The 17,993-nt window shown below is 34.4% G+C and overlaps 1 protein-coding gene across 3 annotated transcripts in view; it reads left to right on the top strand.

Moving 5' to 3' along the window:
* The window catches only part of LOC138806215 (ankyrin repeat domain-containing protein 26-like), a 100,246-nt gene that overhangs the window by 36,175 nt on the left and 46,078 nt on the right, over nucleotides 1–17,993 (top strand). For all 3 annotated transcript variants that reach the window (XM_069991746.1, XM_069991747.1, XM_069991745.1), the window contains exons 14-16: nucleotides 979–1,007; nucleotides 3,436–3,475; nucleotides 3,789–3,850. In XM_069991746.1, the coding sequence (XP_069847847.1) occupies nucleotides 979–1,007; nucleotides 3,436–3,475; nucleotides 3,789–3,850 (131 nt within the window). The remainder of the gene's footprint in view (nucleotides 1–978; nucleotides 1,008–3,435; nucleotides 3,476–3,788; nucleotides 3,851–17,993) is intronic.

Here is a 17,993-nt window from a genome sequence, read left to right as displayed (position 1 = left end):
GACAAACAGAATACTTTACTAAATAGATATAGTGTAATGGCATAAATAATTCTGATTTTTTCATTTTAATTTTTACCAGTCATGGACAAGAATTTAGGATTAGGGGGTGGACCTCACCTTTTGCTTGCTCTACTGCTTGAGCCACAGCTCTATTTTCAGGTTTTGTTTTTTCTCTATTTTTTAGTTTATTGGGGATAAGAGTCTCATGGACTTTCCTGCCTAGGGCAGCTTTGAACCAGTATCCTTAAATCTCAGCCTCCAACATGAGCCATCGGCACCTGGAGATTCTGATGTTTCATATTAAAGATAAATGGTTTTACATTCTACCAGCTTTGGTGTTTATCCTCTCACTTTCACTGTGTATTCCTCTGAATAGAAGTCACTTTCTACTCCTTCATCATGTTCCTATATGTGCTCTTGATTGTTTTAGTACGGACTACTGGAAACATGTATTGCTTTTGAAAACATAAGCAAAGGCTTTTATAAGCCTATATTCCTGCTTTTATTTTCTTAAAAATATAATTTTAGCTGGGCATCAGATGCTCACATCTGTAATCCTAGCTACTCAGAATACTGAGATCTGAGGATTGCAATTCAAAGCCAGCCCAGGCAGAAAGTCCCTGTGAGACTATTATCTCCATTTGACTACTCAAAATCCTGAATTGGTGCTATGGCTCAAGTGGTAGAGCGCTAGCCTTGAGCACAAAAAGGCTCAAGGACAGCAACCTGGCCCCGAGATCAAGCTCCACAACCTACTATATATATACATAAATATATGTATATATATATATATATATATATATATATATACATCACACATATATATATATATAACTTTACAAATTACAAAAACCCAAGTCTAAATTTATCATTCTTAATGCTGTGCGTGTACATTGTGTTCCATGCTATCAATGCACAAATGTCTGTTTTACTTAGTCATAATTAAATATAATTCTGTCCTCTGTTTTTGCGTTTTAGAATGTCCTGAGAAACATGTGAATTGGAAGGTAATAAGATGTATACCCTTGTCCATCATATGGCTAGTGAAGATCTTCTCCCAATCTGTGGTCTTTCTATTGATCTTACTAGCTATGTCCTTTGCCATACAGAAATTCTGCAGTTTTATACCATCCCATTTGTCCAACCTTTCTTTATTTGTTGTGTTTCTGGATCTCTATTAAGAAAATTTTGGCCTGTGCCAAAGAGCCCTAGGGTTTCTCCGATTCTTTCCTGTAATGTTTTCAGGGTGTCTGCTTTTACTTAGGGGCCTTTGATCCATTTGGAGTTTATTCTTGTGCAGGGTGATATATAAGGATCTAATTTAGTTTTCTACAGGTGTTTAACCAATTTTGCCAGCACCATTTACTGAAGAGGCTGTCTTTCTTCCATTGGAATTCTATGCCTCCATCAGAAAGAATGACACCACCCCATTTGTTAGGAAATGGAAAGACTTGCAAAAAATTATATTAAGTAAAGTAAGCCAGGCCCAAAGAAACATAGGTCCCATGCTTTCCCTTATTTGCAATAACTAGTATGTATCTAGGATAATCTTACCAGACAAATAGAAAAGATCAAAAGCTATGCACATATGACCATATAAGATGGTGCTAAGTGAGATAAACCCCAAGATAGGGACACAGAGGTTCTTTTTCTTTATTGCTGTTTTTAAAATACTTATAATGTACTATGTGATTTCTTCTGGGTTTTTTTGTTGTTGTTTTTTGGGGTTTTTTTGGTCCTGTCGTGGGGCCTGAACTCTGGGCCTGGGTGCTGTCCCTCAGCTCTTCAGCTCAAGGCTAGCACTCTACCACTTGAGCCACAGCGCCACTTCCAGCTTTATTTTTTTTGCTTATGTGGTGCTGAGGAATCGAACCCAGGGCCTAATGCATGCAAGGCAAGCACACTACCACTGAGCCACCTTCCGAGCCCAAGAAAAGAATTCTTAAAGCTGCCAGGGAGAAGAGAACAATCACATCTCAGACTTCTCAGACACCATAAAAGCAAGGATGCCATATCCTAAAGTCAGATAACTACCAACCAAAAAAATCTATCCAGTTAAACTCTCATTCATAGCAAAAGGATAAGGAAGGAAAGGGACAGTAAGGAAAATCTAAAGCAATACATTGCTACAAAACCAACTCTTCAAAAAAATCCTCAAAAACGTTCTACATCTAGAAAACCAACAAGAAAAGAATATAGGCAATGAAGCTGTCCACAGAGAACTACATATTCACAACAAGAACAGCCAAGGCACAGCTCCCCCCACTCCTCAAAAATTGGATAAAAAAGTAGGGACAGACTTCACAGTCCTAACTCTCAATATTAGACTTAACTCTCCAACTGAGTGCATAGATTGTCCAGTTGCATCAAAAAGCAAGATCCTTTTGTCTGTTTTCTTCAAGAGGCACAACTTGCTCACAAAATAAACACTTTCAGAAGAAAGTGAAAGGCTAGAATAAAATCTACCAAGTAAATGGCTCCATAAACAGGCAGGAGTTGCAATCCTAATATCAGATGATTTAAAAGGATGAGAGGAAAGTGAAGTCCTCTAGTAAAAATAATAGTATGAGAAATGGTAAGCAGGCATAAAATGAGAAGGCTGGTGATAGTCCTGGATCCAGTATTTTCACCTTTTTCAGAGTGTTGGTGCAATTTACCAAGAGCTATGTACTTAGATGGAAAAAAAATGTCAGAGCAGAGTAGACAAAGAATCAGGATGTTCTTAATGTAGTATCCTTTTAAATCATCCTTTTTGTTCAACTCCATCTATTATAATTATGTTTTTAAAATATTTTTGTCACTGTGAAAGTGACCTTCCTAATACATATCTGTTTTGCTGCTATTCTTCACCCTGTTAGGGGATTCCCTAAACTGAAGGAGCAGTTGGGCCTGTTGTAATTGATTATATATATACATATATATGTATATATATGATCATATATATATATGATCTTATATATAAAAGATTCTGTACAGAGGGGTTACAGTTACACGAGTAAGGAATGAGTACATTTCCTATCGAGCAAGGTACCTACCAATTTTCAATGTCTATATTCCAGTGTTACCAAATTACCTTGTTTGCTTTGTTGTTGCCATTTTCATGTTTCCCATGTCTAGGATTTCTTACATGCCTTCTTTGTGTACTTTCTCTTTCAAAATACATCCCTCTGTGTAGCATTTCCTTTTCTTCCAAGTTTGGGTTTGATGTATTTCTTGTTCCATTGATTAAAAGCAATGAATCGTTCATTTGTGTTCCTAATTGATATACTTCTAGTGCTGGTCAAATATAGAGCAATATCTGCCTTATATTTGCTACTTTTCTCAGGAATGTGTCTCTAATTTACAATCACAGTATTTTTTTTTTGTTTTGCTGATTTTGTTCTGAATGAGCATGGTAATCTAGTGAATGAACATGTTTTCTCTATTTTTTTGTAGGAAGAAACAACAGAGCCAGCAATTGGACAAAACCAAAATGGTAGTACATCATGAGAACAATATTGACACTTCATTTGTTTTGTAGAAGACGGTAATAGAGGTCACATTGACCACATTGTCAATACTTAAATACTATTTTGCCAAATGAAGTATCAGAAAGATACCAAACTTAAAAAATATTTTCATTTTCTTCTCCTTTTTTAGTACCAATTTATTCATAAAGCTGACTTAAATTATTTGCTGTTATTGCTATAATTTCACTGAAATACCCATAAATGGAGCTAGATTTGCAGGTACAGCATATATTCATAATAATAAATGTTTAATGAATTATTTGTGCCTACATTTTATAGGTATGACATGTGAACAAGATTTAAGAATTAAGAATTATGAAGACCTACCTTACAATTTTGAGGTATTTTCTTATCATTATTACACTATCATTAAGTGGTGTATAAACATGAAAGTGATTTCTGTACATGTTGCCTCATGTCCTTGTAATCCTAGCTACAGGCAAAGCTGAGATTTACAAGATTGTTATATGAGGCCAACCTGGGTGAAGGCTCTTGTAAACCATTTGAAATGATAAAGTTAGACATGATTGAACTGCCTGTTATCTCAGCTGATACAATATAAGATATGTATCTGGAATGACTGAGGACTAGGTTGGTTCAGGAGAAATGAGCCTGAACTAAAACTAACCAGAGCACAAAGAGCTACATGTATTACTGAAGTGGTAGAACACCTGCATAGTAAGTGGATGGCCTAAGAATAACTAGCTTTATCACATAAAATATAAAGAACACTAGATATGGATGTTCACATGCATCCTCCATCCTGGAATATTTACTGACACTAAGACAGTGTCAGTAAATAATAACAAAAATGTGTGCTTTGCTTTTTCACATACAGAAAAAACAATTATGACAAATGTCCTTATATTTCAGCCTACAGTAAATATGTCATCATGGAGTCAGGAGTAATATTATGTAATAGTGTGGGACTTATTTAATAAAACTGGTGACATATAGTGCAGAAACTCAGACTTGGAATTCATGAAGAATTAGCACAGTTTCTGAAAGACTAGTTCAAATTCTGGTCTCCATGATTTTGTGGCATGCATGATTTTGTTTAAAATCTATGAGATTCAGAAAGGTACTTTGGACTATAATAAGTGTTTGCATCTTCAAACTTGATAAGATAAAGCATAGTAATTGAATTTTAGATTTGTAAGTACTAAACAGAAAGTCACATTTCAACTACAGAAAACGTATGAGGAATTAGAAACCTACAGGTCTGCAATAGTAAGTTGATTTTAGCGTTTCCTTGATAAATAGAAAAATGTTTTAAAAAATAAATTTCTTGAATATGTTTATGATACCTGTGCTTGTAAAATCATGTGTAAATTCATGAGGTCACTACTGTGGAAAGAGATGGGGCAGGACTGATCTCTTAGGTTTCAGTACCTCCTGCATAATGGTATCTGCACAACAGTTGAAGTCTATTGCTACCTAACATCTAATGCTCTGAAATCTTGAAGTTTTTATTTTACATTATGTTGACAACTGAATATTTTACCATAAATCTGGAAAAATCGACTTCTTAGGTTGATGTGATGAACAAGAGAGGTAAGAAAGATACAACAGTTTGTCAACTGCAAATGTGTGTACCAATTATAGAGTAGTTATATCCTTAATGAGCATTCATCACGTTAGTTTAAAGGTGACAATATGTATTTGGAACAGTTTCAAGAAAATAGAGAATAAGTTGAAAGAGGTGACAGATTTCTAATTTGATACATGGTTATTTTCAGTAAACTCCTAATAGACATGTTTTACTGGTATATAGTTATTTTGTTTGGTCCTTCCTGGTTATATTTTTAAAATATTTAACTGGAATAAATTAGAATGCTTATTTAACATTTGTGATGATCTGGCTTAAAACTCCAGCATAAACAGAGCAAGTTAAATACTTATAAAGAAACCACATATAGAAAAACAGATTGAGATCTTTGTTCAGAGAAGTTTGATGAAGTTTATATTAGGCTGAGAATGCAGATGGAAGTACAATCTATCATCAGAGATTCTTTCATTTAAGTTGCTAAGTTAAAGCTATGGCGGCTCCAGGCATGTGACAATTTAGGAGATTATTTAGAACAAGAGAAGAATTGATCACACAGGCTTATTATGAGACTCAGACATCTTAAAATTACCCATAATCAAGAAGTGACATTGCAAACAGCATAATTGTTTTAACACATATGCACACATGTGTGCATACACATATATAATGTAATATGAATATAAAAGTCATGTGTAAACTTAATATTCCCTTGTTGTTTTAAAATTTAACCTTGTAATATTTTCTTGAATATATTTAATTACCTATTAGAAAAAACTCTCCAGTCTTCTGAGGCAGAAAATTTATATAGCTATAGAATAATTACTTTATAGACCACTTTCTTGATCTAAACTGATATTACAGAGCAAGGATCATGCATGTATTTATACTGGCATTGAACCAGTGACTACATATGAAGGTGACACTACAGAACATGGTTATGTAGAAGGTAAGAATTTTGTTTAATAAAACTTCATTAGGTTTCTTTTTATATTGTATATCTTCATTGTTATCATAGAGTTCATATACAGAGGGGTTACAATTACACGAATCAGGTAATGAGTAATGAGTACAATGATTTTTGAGCCATTTCTCCCCTCCCATTACTCTCTCCTTTTTTCCCTCCCATTCCCACCCACAAGATGTACAATTCGCTTTCCACACAGTGTCTAGTGAATAACACTATTATATTTGTTCACCCTTGTTCCACCTTTTCTGTTTCTTCCCTTACCCTCCCAACTACAAACTAACAAACAAGACAAAAGGTAAAGAACACAAAACTTCAACAAGCAACAATAGCAACTAAATATGACTTTTGTTCCCTTTTCTTGAAATTCGTTTCATAGAATATGATTTTTTATGATCATATACACATAACTATTAAGCCTTTGCCAACCACTCCTATGCATAACCCTCTTTGAACTCAATGTGTGAATGTCTAGTGTTTTATAATTTATCATGCCCCAGTGTATATATGTGCGCACACACATATACATATATATATAAAATCATTCAGTGTGTTTGCTTGTAGATTTATGTGTACATTCTAGTCACAACAAATGAGGAAAACAATGCATCCTGTGTTTCTGGTTTAGATTGCTTAATATAATTTTTTCCAAGTCTTTCCATTTCCTTATGAATGGATGAGTATAATTCTTTCTGATGGATGAGTATATTTCTACTATACATATAAATATAAATATATATAAGATTGTTATGATCCATTTGTCTATTGAGAGATATCTGGTTGATTCCTATCTTGGCTCTGGTTAACAATGCTGCAATTAACATGGTTACACTGGTGGCTTTGGTGTAGCCTTGTTTGTGGTCCATTGCATAAATGCCCAGAAGTGGGATTGCTGGATTATAAGAAAGCTCTATGTTTAGTCTTTTGATGAACTTCCATACTGTTTTCAAAAGTGTTTAAATAGGTTTACATTACCACCAACAGTGGAATAGAGTTCCCTTTTGTCCACATCCCCTCCAACATTTGTAATGGTTAGTTTGCCTACTAATAACCATTCTAACTGGAGTAAGCTAGAATCTCCATGTTGTTTTGATTTGTATTTCCTTTAGGGCCAGAGATGTTGAATACTTGTTCTTGTGTCTTTTGGCCATTCTTTTTTCTTTCTTTAAGAAGTTCCTCTTTAAGTCATTAGCCCAATAATTGAGGGATTTTGAATATTTGAGGGTTGATTTGTGGGGTTAATTAATTGAGCTCTAAGTATATTTTAGATATGAGGCCTTTGTCTGATGCATAGCTAGTAAAATTCTCTCCCATTCTATGGACATTTTGTATATATTTTATTGTAAAGATACTGTACAGAGGGATTACAGTTACATGATTAAGGTAATGAATACATTTCCTATTGAGCATTGTTACCTCCTCCTTTGTTATTCCCTTACCATACCTTCCCTCCCCACCTCCACAACTCCTCTCTCCCACCTGAAGTTGTAAAGTTCATTTTCAACGTAGTGTCTTGAACATCTCATTGTTATAATGGGTCAACATGTATCCTTATTTCAGCATTTTGTTATTTCCTTTCCCCTCCCCAAATTAGAAAAATGTATATACAAGATGCAGGGCACCAACATCAAATACAGTGGAAAAAAGGGGTTATACCAGGGGGGAGGAACATACAAAGAAACCAAAAAAGACACAGTACATTATATATACATTTAAAAAAAACAGCAAGGATATGATAAGACTTGTGTCTCTATCTTGGGGTTCATTTTGCTTAGAATCATCTTAAATGGTCATATATACTTAGCTTTTGACCTTTTCTGCTTGTCCTAAACATATACTATGTTTCTTGGGGCCTGGCTTACATCACTTAATATATTTTTTTCCAAGCCTTTCCATTTCCTAACAAATGGGACAGTGTCATTCTTTCTGATGGAGGCATAGAATTCCATATATCACATTTTCTTGAGCCATTCATCTACTGAGAGGCATTTGGGTTAGTTCCATAGCCATGGTAAATAATGCTGCAATAAACATAGTTGTGCTGGTAGATATAGTATGGCCTTGTTTGTGATCGTTTGGGTAAATGCACAGAAGTGGGACTGCTGGGTCATAAGGGAGCTCTATGTGGAGTCTTTTGAGGAACCTTCAAACTGCCTTCCAAAGTGGTTGAACAAGTTTACACTGTCGCCAACAATGCAGTCGGGTTCCCTTTTGGCCACATCCCCCTCCAGCATCTGTTGTTATTAGATTTCTTGATTATAGCCATTCTAACTGGGGTGAGGTGAAATCTCAATGTTGTTTTGATTTGCATTTCTATTTTGGCTAGAGAAGTTGAGCATTTCTTCATGTGTCTAATGGATATTCTTATTTCCGCTTCAAAGAAGTCTCTCTTTAAGTCTTTAGCCCATTTATTAATTGGGCAGTTGTTTATTTAAGGATTTGTTTTGGGGTATTTAATTTTTTGAGTTCTAAGTATATTTTAGACTTTATCTTTCTAGCTATGTCCTTTGCTATGTTGAAGCTCTTCAGTCTCATAGAATCCCATTTATCCAGTCTTTCTTTGATTTTTTTGTGATTTTGGACCTTTCTTTGTGAAGTTTCAATCCATACCTAGAAGGCCTAGGGTTTCCCCTACCCCTTCCTTGTAATGTTTTCATAGTATCTGGCCCTACATTGAGGTCTTTATCCATTTAGAAGTGATTCTGGTGCAGGATGATATATGTATATCTAGCTTCAGTTTTCTACACGTAGATAGCCAATTTTTCCAGCACCATTTGTTGAAGGACGGCTCTCTTCCAACCTGTGTTTTTTGCTCCTTTATCAAATATTAGGTGGATATATGACTGTGGGTTCATTCTGGGTCTTCTATTCTAATATTGGTCCTCAAGCCTATTCTTGTGCCAGTACCAAGCTTCTTTTTATCACCATGGCTTTGTAATAAAGTTTGAAGTTGATATTGATATTCCTCCATCAGTGTTCTTCCTGCTAATGTTTTTTTCTATTGGGATCTTTTATGATTCTATATGATTTTTTTATTGATTTCTCTACTTCTTTGAATATAGTTGTTGGGATTTTGCATTTTTCTCTGGGCAGGATTGCAATTTTTACTATGTTAATTCTTCCCAACCAGGTGCATAGGAGATTTTTCCATTTCCTTAAGTCAGCTTCAGTTTTGCTTTTCAGAGTTTTGAAGTTTTCACAATAGAGGCCCATCACATATTTGGTTAAGTGAATTCCTAGGTATTTTATTTTATTATTACTTTTTGTCAGTCGTGGGGCTTGAACTCTGGGCCTGGGCACTGTCCCTCAGCTCTTCAGCTCAAGGTGAGAGCTCTACCACTCAAGCCATAGTGCCACTTCTGGTTTTCAGAGTGGTTTATTGGAGATAAGGGTTTCATGGACTTTCCTGCCTGGGCTGGGTTTGAACCGTGATCCTCAGAGCTCAGCCTCCTGAATAGCTAGGATTACAGGCATGAGCCACTTGTGCCCAGCAGTCTATGTTTTTTAATTGATGAGTTAAGTCCATTGATATTGAGGGTTATGACTGAGAAGTTTCTATCTCCTTTCTTAGGGGATATGGCGCCTCTATTTTTGTTATATTTACCTGATTCTCTGGTAAGGAGCATTTTCTCAGCCAACATCATGTTACTTATTGATTTTTCTACATGAAGAACATTTTTAAATATTTTCTGATGAGCTGGTTTGGTGGATATAATCATTTCAATTTTTCTTTCTTATGAAATGTTTTAATTAGTCCTTTGGTTATGAAGGAGAGCTTTGCTGGGTACAGTATTCTGGGTTGGTAATTGTTTGATTTTATGGTTTGGAATACTTCATGTAGACTCATTTTACTTTCATGGTCTCAGCTGAGAAGTCTATAGTGATTCAGACTGGTTTTCTTTTATAAGTAATCAATCTTTTAAGAGATCAGCACTGTTCTGTACTGCAGTTTCTATGGAAATAGCCCACTTAAGACCACTTTATAAGAAGATCCTCAGTTCAGAATTGTAATTTGACTCTAGTTGCTTCTGGAGCTATTATGCATCTTTTCTCTGAGTTTTAGAATTGCTGACACACTGAACAGAGCCACTTTTCTTCCTTTTTTCCTCTTTCTTTCCTTCAGTTTTAGAGAACAGGAACGCCCAATATCCAGGGTCTACTATAATTTGAGATAAGTATGTTGCTTCTGAAATATTAACAGACTTCTGTTCTTGTATTCCCTTGATATGATTTCTTCTGCACTACTATGGGTATGGTTGGTGTGGACCTCTTGAGGTGAAGTGTGTTCTGGGGCCCCAAATCTCTATTTGGTCAGAGACACTTAGAAGTTTACCTTTGATGATGCCACCATCTTACCGGAAGGTGTAGGTTTCTTTAAAGTAAAATTATTTATTGACATTGATATTCAAGAAAAATTACTTAATAGGAGGCATACAAAAATTAGATGATATTAAACTGTGTATTTTATGCAATTTCAGGAATAGTTTAAAATAAAAATATTTATAAATAATTACTGCCATCTCAAGATATTATAACATCATAGGAAAATTAAAAGGTAAAGATCAGAAAAAGAGGAAAAAGTAAGGAAAGTTTCAGGCTAAGAATAAAGGTGAGTTAATTCCATAAAAAATGGAATACTGTATTAGAAGAAATTAGGGAAGAATTTAAAGTAGAATTCTAATTTCTGATCTTGTCCTGCATTTGTTGGGAAGACAACAAGTCATGAACTCACACTACTTCAAACCTAGGATTCTGCAGGACAACGAAGTTTTCATTTGATGTGCATGCTGCTTGTGCTCAGAATACACTGATTAGCAAGGGTGTGGACTGTCTATTTAAGACATTTATAAGATGAACCATTGGGTGTAGTTCAGTATGTAACAGGAACCCTAATTAACTTGCTATTTGCTTATTTATGAACATTTAAAAAATAATGTACTATCTTTCATTGGTAGACCAAAATGGTTTCAATTTAACTTGTCCTCCTTTATATAAAATGCATTTTAATGATCAACTTTGTAGTGATCATTCTCACCTTCCCCTGTCCTTCCCACACCACTCTGATCCAGATTTTTTGTTTCATTTTCACATATGTATATTGAATATTATGAGCCTATTTGTCTTCCTTCTCCCTCTGTTTATCCAATTCCTCTCTATAAGGACTCACTGCAAGTCAAGACACGTTTCATGTTCCTCGTGTTCTTGTTTTTACACTTACTGTTAGTTTTTCACAGAGGTTACTCACTCCTGCATATGTAATACCTTAGTCCTATTTACCATAGACAAGGATGTTTAGAAATACATTTATTCATTTATATATATTATACATGTTTAAGATCCACGTGTGGGCCTCTGCCTAGCTTACGTCACTCAATATTATGTTTTACAATTCAATTAATTGCCCAGTGAAAGATAAATATTTCATTTTTTAGAAGACTAAAAATAATTTTATTGCATATGTACACTACGTTTTCTTCATCCATTCTTGGCTATGGGACATTTTATAACTTAGCTATTTACATGAGTGTGCAAGTGCCTTTATTATACTCTCCCTTGCCTTCTTTCAGATAAATGCTCCAAAGTAGTATTCTTGGATGAAAATTACTTTCTATTTAGTTTTTTTTCCTTTCTAATAATTTTTATTATCTTTAAATAGTTGTCCAACCATTCAATATGTCTTTGAGTTTATGAATATAATGCATCTTGATCATCATTTTCTCTCTTCATTCCCAACTCTCCCTTCTTCAAATGGTTGAGATACCTTAACCTTGAAATCCTAGCTAAATTGCAGGTGAAGATGCAGGGTTTTGAGGTGACTTGAGGTTTGAGGCCAGATCAAACCTAAAAATTCATAGGACTTTGTAGGGTGTCAGTGACTCATTCCTATATTCCTACTCAGGAGTTGAGATCTAAGACAGCCCAGACAGCTAGAAAGTCAGAAGTAGAGCTGTGGCTCAAGTGGCTTAAAAATTTAGGTTACTCCACAATATCTTGTGCCTATCATCCCCAGCAAAGTAGGAACACAGAAGTAGAAGACTTACATCTAGGCATAAGGTGAGACCGTACCTCAGAAATAGCCAATGCAGCTGGTCAGTAGCTCACGCCTGTAATCCTAGTTACTCAGGGGGCTAAGATCTGATGATTGCTATTGGAAGCCAGCCCAAGCAGAAAAGTCCCCATGAGACTCTTATCTCCAGTTAACCACTCAAAAGCTGGAAGTGGTGCTGTGGCTCAAGTGATAGAAAGTTAGCCTAGAGGACAAAGGCTCAGGGACAGTGTCCAGGCCCTGAGTTCAAACCCCACAACCAATAACAACAAAAAATTAGCCAATACAACAAAGGAGCTAGAGATGTGACTAAAGTGGTAGAGTAGCTGCCTAGCAAATGTGAAGCATGGGCTTCAATTCCCAATTCTGCTTAAAAAAAATCAGGAAGATGTGCAGAGTTTCTATGAAAACAATGTACTATTTAATAGAAGGCTCTTGAGCATCTGTAGATTTTGGTATCTTTGATGTATCCAGTTTCCTACTGATCCTAAAGAAAACCTGTAATACACCAGCATTGTGTGGCTGAGTTGTTGGAAGGATTATATTTCTTCTAACTTAAAATTCTATTTTAATATTTATATTTGTTCTGACTTAAAATCGTTGGAACTAATTCAGTTGTAAACACTCTCCTCATTCCCATTTTCTCTCAGTCAAAAAATACTGACTGCTCTATTTAGTTTATTTGAGGAACATCAATGCTGATTTCCATAGTGTTTGCATTAGTTTCCATTCATACTAACAATATATTAAGATTCTTTTACCCCCACATCCTTGCCAGGTTTTGCTATTGTTTGTGACTTTCAGGATGGCAATTCTGACTGGTGTGAAATGAAATCTCAATGTTAATTTGTATTTCCTTGAGCATTTGTTTGTCCACTTACTGATGATTTGCACTGCTTTTAGAATTGCTTACTCAGGTTATTGCCTAATTATTTGGCTTATTCATTTTTTGAGGTTTAATTGTTTAAACTCCCTGTATATCTTTGTAATCACTCCCCGGTCAGATATATAGTTGGCAAATATTTTTAACTACCTAAACCAAGGGAAGAAAATAAAAATGAAAATATTAGAAATATAGCTCTATGGTACCATTGTTAAATGCATGGAAAACATGTAAAGTATAGTGAATTGAGTTAAAATGAGATATCACTGTTGAGAAGGAAAGTGATTACTTGAGAAATATGAAAGAAATAATGAATTTTGGTAAATAATTTCTAGGTTGTGGTGAGGAAACGTGAAACACAGATGAAATGGCCTCAGTAACTTTGCGATCAAGCAAAAGATTAGGTTATTGCTATTTAGACATATTGTGAACAGAAAGAAGGATGAGACACTGAGGTAAAATGCAGCCATTGATTTCTTATATCTTAAGCATTAGGCTTCAGATCTGAAACCTTTCATGACACGTAATATACAGATTTTAATTTGAATGCACAAATACTGTGTTTGGAAAAATTTATCTGTGCTTTAAAGAAGGTAATTTTTCATGAAATTCTTTGAGTAGTAACATGAGATATCAAACATAAGAGATAATAGTATGCATTACTTTAAAACCCAAATGTAATGTTTATGGAATACTGTACTGATATTGAAATGTAATGATTAATAATACTTAAGTTTGTTGTGTCAACTTAATATATTTGTCTCCTTGAAGTAGTATATTTTAATTATGAAATCTTCTTATTCATCATTTCCTCATGATGGTAGATGATTACTTTCATAAGTGAATCTATATATTCTAGGAGAATAATAATGTAGAGCTAAAAGAAATATAGACATTCCAGAAACCTATCTGTGTGTAAAATAAAGAAATTATTTCATAACCTACCATACAGCAATATGTATCCAAACTAATCAATTAAGAAATCCTTTGTTGGCAAGAAATAAATAATACATTGTATTGAGATTTATCATGATACATTTGTGCTTTTCAGATTAAGCACAAACAGAAGACTATGACAATTACATTTAATATAATGGCACAAATAATCTTGATCTGTTATTTTAAGATATATGGTATTACATCCTACTATGGATTTGATGTTTATCCTTTCAATTACAATATGTGCTTCTCTGAGTAGAAACCATTTCTTTTTGCTTCATCAACATGCTTGCATGAGTATATGTGCACTTGCTTGTTTTAGATGGGAACATTGGAAACAATATTTCGTTTGATAGCATTAATGAAAACTTTGTGAACCTATATTCCTATTTTAATTTTCTTAACAATGTATCTTTGCAAATTACACAAAAACCAAAGCACAAATTAACCATTCTTAATACTATGCATGCAAACTGTGTTCTATACACAGATTTGTGTTTTGCTTGGTCATATTTAAATGTAATCTCTGTCTTCTGTTTCTGTGTTTTAGAATGTCCTATAAAATATGTGAACAGGAAGTTAATAAAATCTATAATTTTATCTTGGTTAATTATGCACATTTTGAAATGTACAATACTTATGAAATTGCTTGTTTAATCTCAAGTGTCTAGTATTAAAACTGAAATTTCTGTTTGCCATAAGTGAGGGGAAATACGTATATATCAATATTCTTATTTCATGTTCTATTTATAATTAGTATGTTCAACTTCTATTCTGGCTAGGAATAATGACCAATATCAGTTATCATTGAAATTCAGAGTCAGAGACAGAAAGATATCAAGTTTCAGCCCAAACTTAGCTAGAGAGTGAGACTTTGTCTCCAAAGAAAAACAAAGTTTTACAGTACAGTTATCTAGAAGCCTTAAATCACTGGGTTCAGGCCACAGCATCGAAAACCCTCCTTTCCAATATAAGTATTTTTTTGTACTTGGGTCTTTTCCTTTTGTTGGTCTCAAATTCTGCATTCAAGTAACACCATTTTCAGCTTCTTGAGTAGATGTGACTATAAGTGCATGCTACTTAAAGTCTAGCCTAAAATTCAAGTATTTGAAAACAATAAAAAAACTTAATAAAGCAGACTTTCTAAAACACCTTAAAATATTATTTTAGACTGACATTTTTAATAAATTTAATTATCCATATAAGCATAATACTTCCTAAATAGTTGTATATTAAGAGCAGTTTATATACTTGAAACCAATGGTATTATATAAAATGAAAATCTGAAGTTTCTGCTTCTTATTTTCCTCTTGTTTTTAGTTTTTAATTTGGTTGGTTGGTTGTTTTGTCAGTCACGGGGGCTGAACTCTGGGCCTGGGCACTGTCCCTCAGTTCCTCAGCCCAAGATTAGCACCCTACCACTTGAGCCACAGTGCCACTTCCAGCATTTTTCTGCTTATGTGGTACTGAAGAATTGAACCCAGGGCCTCATGCATGAGAGGTAAGCACTCTACCACTGAGCCAACTTCCCAGCCCCTCTTGTTTTTAGTTTTAAAATTTAAAATATCTGAGTATGTTTGCAGGACTCAGTTACATAGTTTATTTACATATTGGAATTATTTGATTTCCTAAACCCTTATGCTTTTTCTTAATATGGCCTTTAATTCCTATACTTAATGTATTTGTTCACACCTGTGTTCCACATTCTTGGTACTAAAATGTGTACCCACAGTTAATACTAAACTTGACCCCATCCTGACTCTTTATTAATCTACTCTGTTGTTTTCTTTTCCATATAACTACATAGGACCTGATAATTTGCACTGAAGCTCTGAAACAGAGGGAATCCTAGATCCTGGGCCTGTCAGGGTTTGCCCCTTCCACTCACTCAATATTCTCATTTTGTTCCTGCTTAGTTTCTCATTCCATTTCTCATAGTAGATGGATTCACTCCCCTCTACATTCTTTTAAATTATCATTTTACTTATATTCCATCTACTATAGTTTCATTCCAAATATTTTTAGTTTTTGTTGTTCTGAAAGTGGCATTCTTAGTATATATACACACACATGTATACATATATATGTATGTATGAATGTATGTATGTATGTGTGTGTGTGTGTGTATGTATGTATACTGTGGTGCTGCTATTCATGTAGTGGACTCCATAACCTGAAGGGGAAGCTTGGCTTTTTAGGATAGTACATGTCTTTTGTAATTTAATCCTGATTATTGTCCTTAAGCTACCTATCCACTCTCAATAAGTATATTCCAGATTACCAAATTGCTTCACTAAACCACTTACTTGTTTTGTTATTCCTGTGTCTCCCATTTTCTCCATATCTAGAATGTCCTACAGGACTTCTTTTTGCATTTCTTTTCAAAATATGCTCCTATGTTTATAGCATTTTCTTTTCTTCTCAGTTTGAATTTGCTCTTCTGTATCCTGTGACCTTAATTTTAATTTACTTATGTGTAGAGGCAATGAGTCATTCATTTTAATGCTGTTTGTATACATGTACTTTTTAAGTTATGAAGCAAGATATGCCTTATATTTCCCACTTTTCCCAAGAATCTGCATTTAATTTACAACAACAGCAATATTATTTGTTTTACTAATTGTGTGAATGAGCACAGTAATCTAGCGAAGGAACATGTTTTCTGAGATTGTTTCTGTCTTTTTTGTAGAAAGGAAAAACAGAGTAAGCAGCTGGACAAAACAAAAATGATAGTGCTAGATGAGAACACTATACTACATTTGTATTGTACAAACACTGTAACATTAATTATTGAGTACTAACTATACTTAAAATGCAATTCTGGCAAGTGAAGAACATAAAAAATTTATCAAATTTTAAAAATATTTTATTTTCTTCTTTTTCTAGTACCCATTTCTTCACAAAACTGCTTGAAATCACTTAAACTACATGTTGTTCTTACTTTAATTTGATTGAAATACTCATGAATAAATATTGTAGTTAATTCTTTTAACCTAAATTTATAGGAGTGACATATGAAGACCCACTATGCAATTTTGAGATATTTTCCTACTGCTATTATATAATGATATTTTTAAGTATTTGCAGTGTTAAAACATAAAAATGATCCCTTCACATAGGCTCATATGCTTGTAATACTTGCTACATGTGAGTTTGAGACTGGAAAGATCTTTATATGAAGATAACCAAGGTAAAGGCTGTGGTAAACCATTTCAAAAAAAAAATTTGGCATGGTGGTACATACTTGTTATCTTAGCTAATGTAGGATGTGTAACTAAAATGACTGTGATAGGCTGCTTCAGTAAAAGTGAACCTTATCTAAAAAATAACCAGAGCACAAAGGGCTATAGATATTGATAAAATAGTACAGTACTGATCTAGTAATTGCATAACCCTACATATAGCTAGTATTATTACACACACACACACACACACACACACACACACACACACACACACACACACACACACACACATACACACACACACACACACAACCATTAAGAACACCAGCTATAGAAGTTTATACTTCTTCTCCAGTCTGGAATATTTAGTGAGACAAATGAATACTTGTGCTTTCCCTTCTCACTTTTGCATAAAGCAAAGTTTGTCCTCTAAATTTTCACTTTTTTTATCATCTCTTTATTTATTTTTACTGTGAAAATACTGTAGAGGGGTTACAATTACATGGGCAAGATAATGAGTACATTTCTTATCAAGCATTGTAGTCTCCTCTTTCGTTTCCCCTTCCCATCCCTTCCCATCCTCTCCCCTCCCCACTCCACATCTAATCCTTCCCACCCCACCAAAGTTGTAAAGTTATAACCCCAAATAGACAGATGCATTCTCAAATCATTTTGTTAGAGAAGGCAGAAAAAAAGTTCTGTTGTATCACCTTGGAGTCTTCGTATGCTTCCCTGTCTAACTTAGTGGGAAGGGGGATTTGTTTTATGTGGTAGAGCAAGAAGAAGTTGGCTGTGTTCTGTCACTTCGAATGCAAGCAAACTTGAGTGTAGACTATACTGTGGAGTGTCTGGAATCAGTGGCTTTTCCCAGAAGGTTTAGCTCTTGAGACATTTCTTTTAGCCCAGCCTGGATTTCGC

Source organism: Dipodomys merriami, unplaced genomic scaffold (genome assembly GCF_024711535.1).
Source record: "Dipodomys merriami isolate MVZ:Mamm:240054 unplaced genomic scaffold, mDipMer1.0.p SCAF_4, whole genome shotgun sequence".
In the NCBI taxonomy this organism is placed as follows: Eukaryota; Metazoa; Chordata; class Mammalia; order Rodentia; family Heteromyidae; genus Dipodomys; species Dipodomys merriami.
This window is presented reverse-complemented; position numbering and strand designations above follow the sequence as displayed.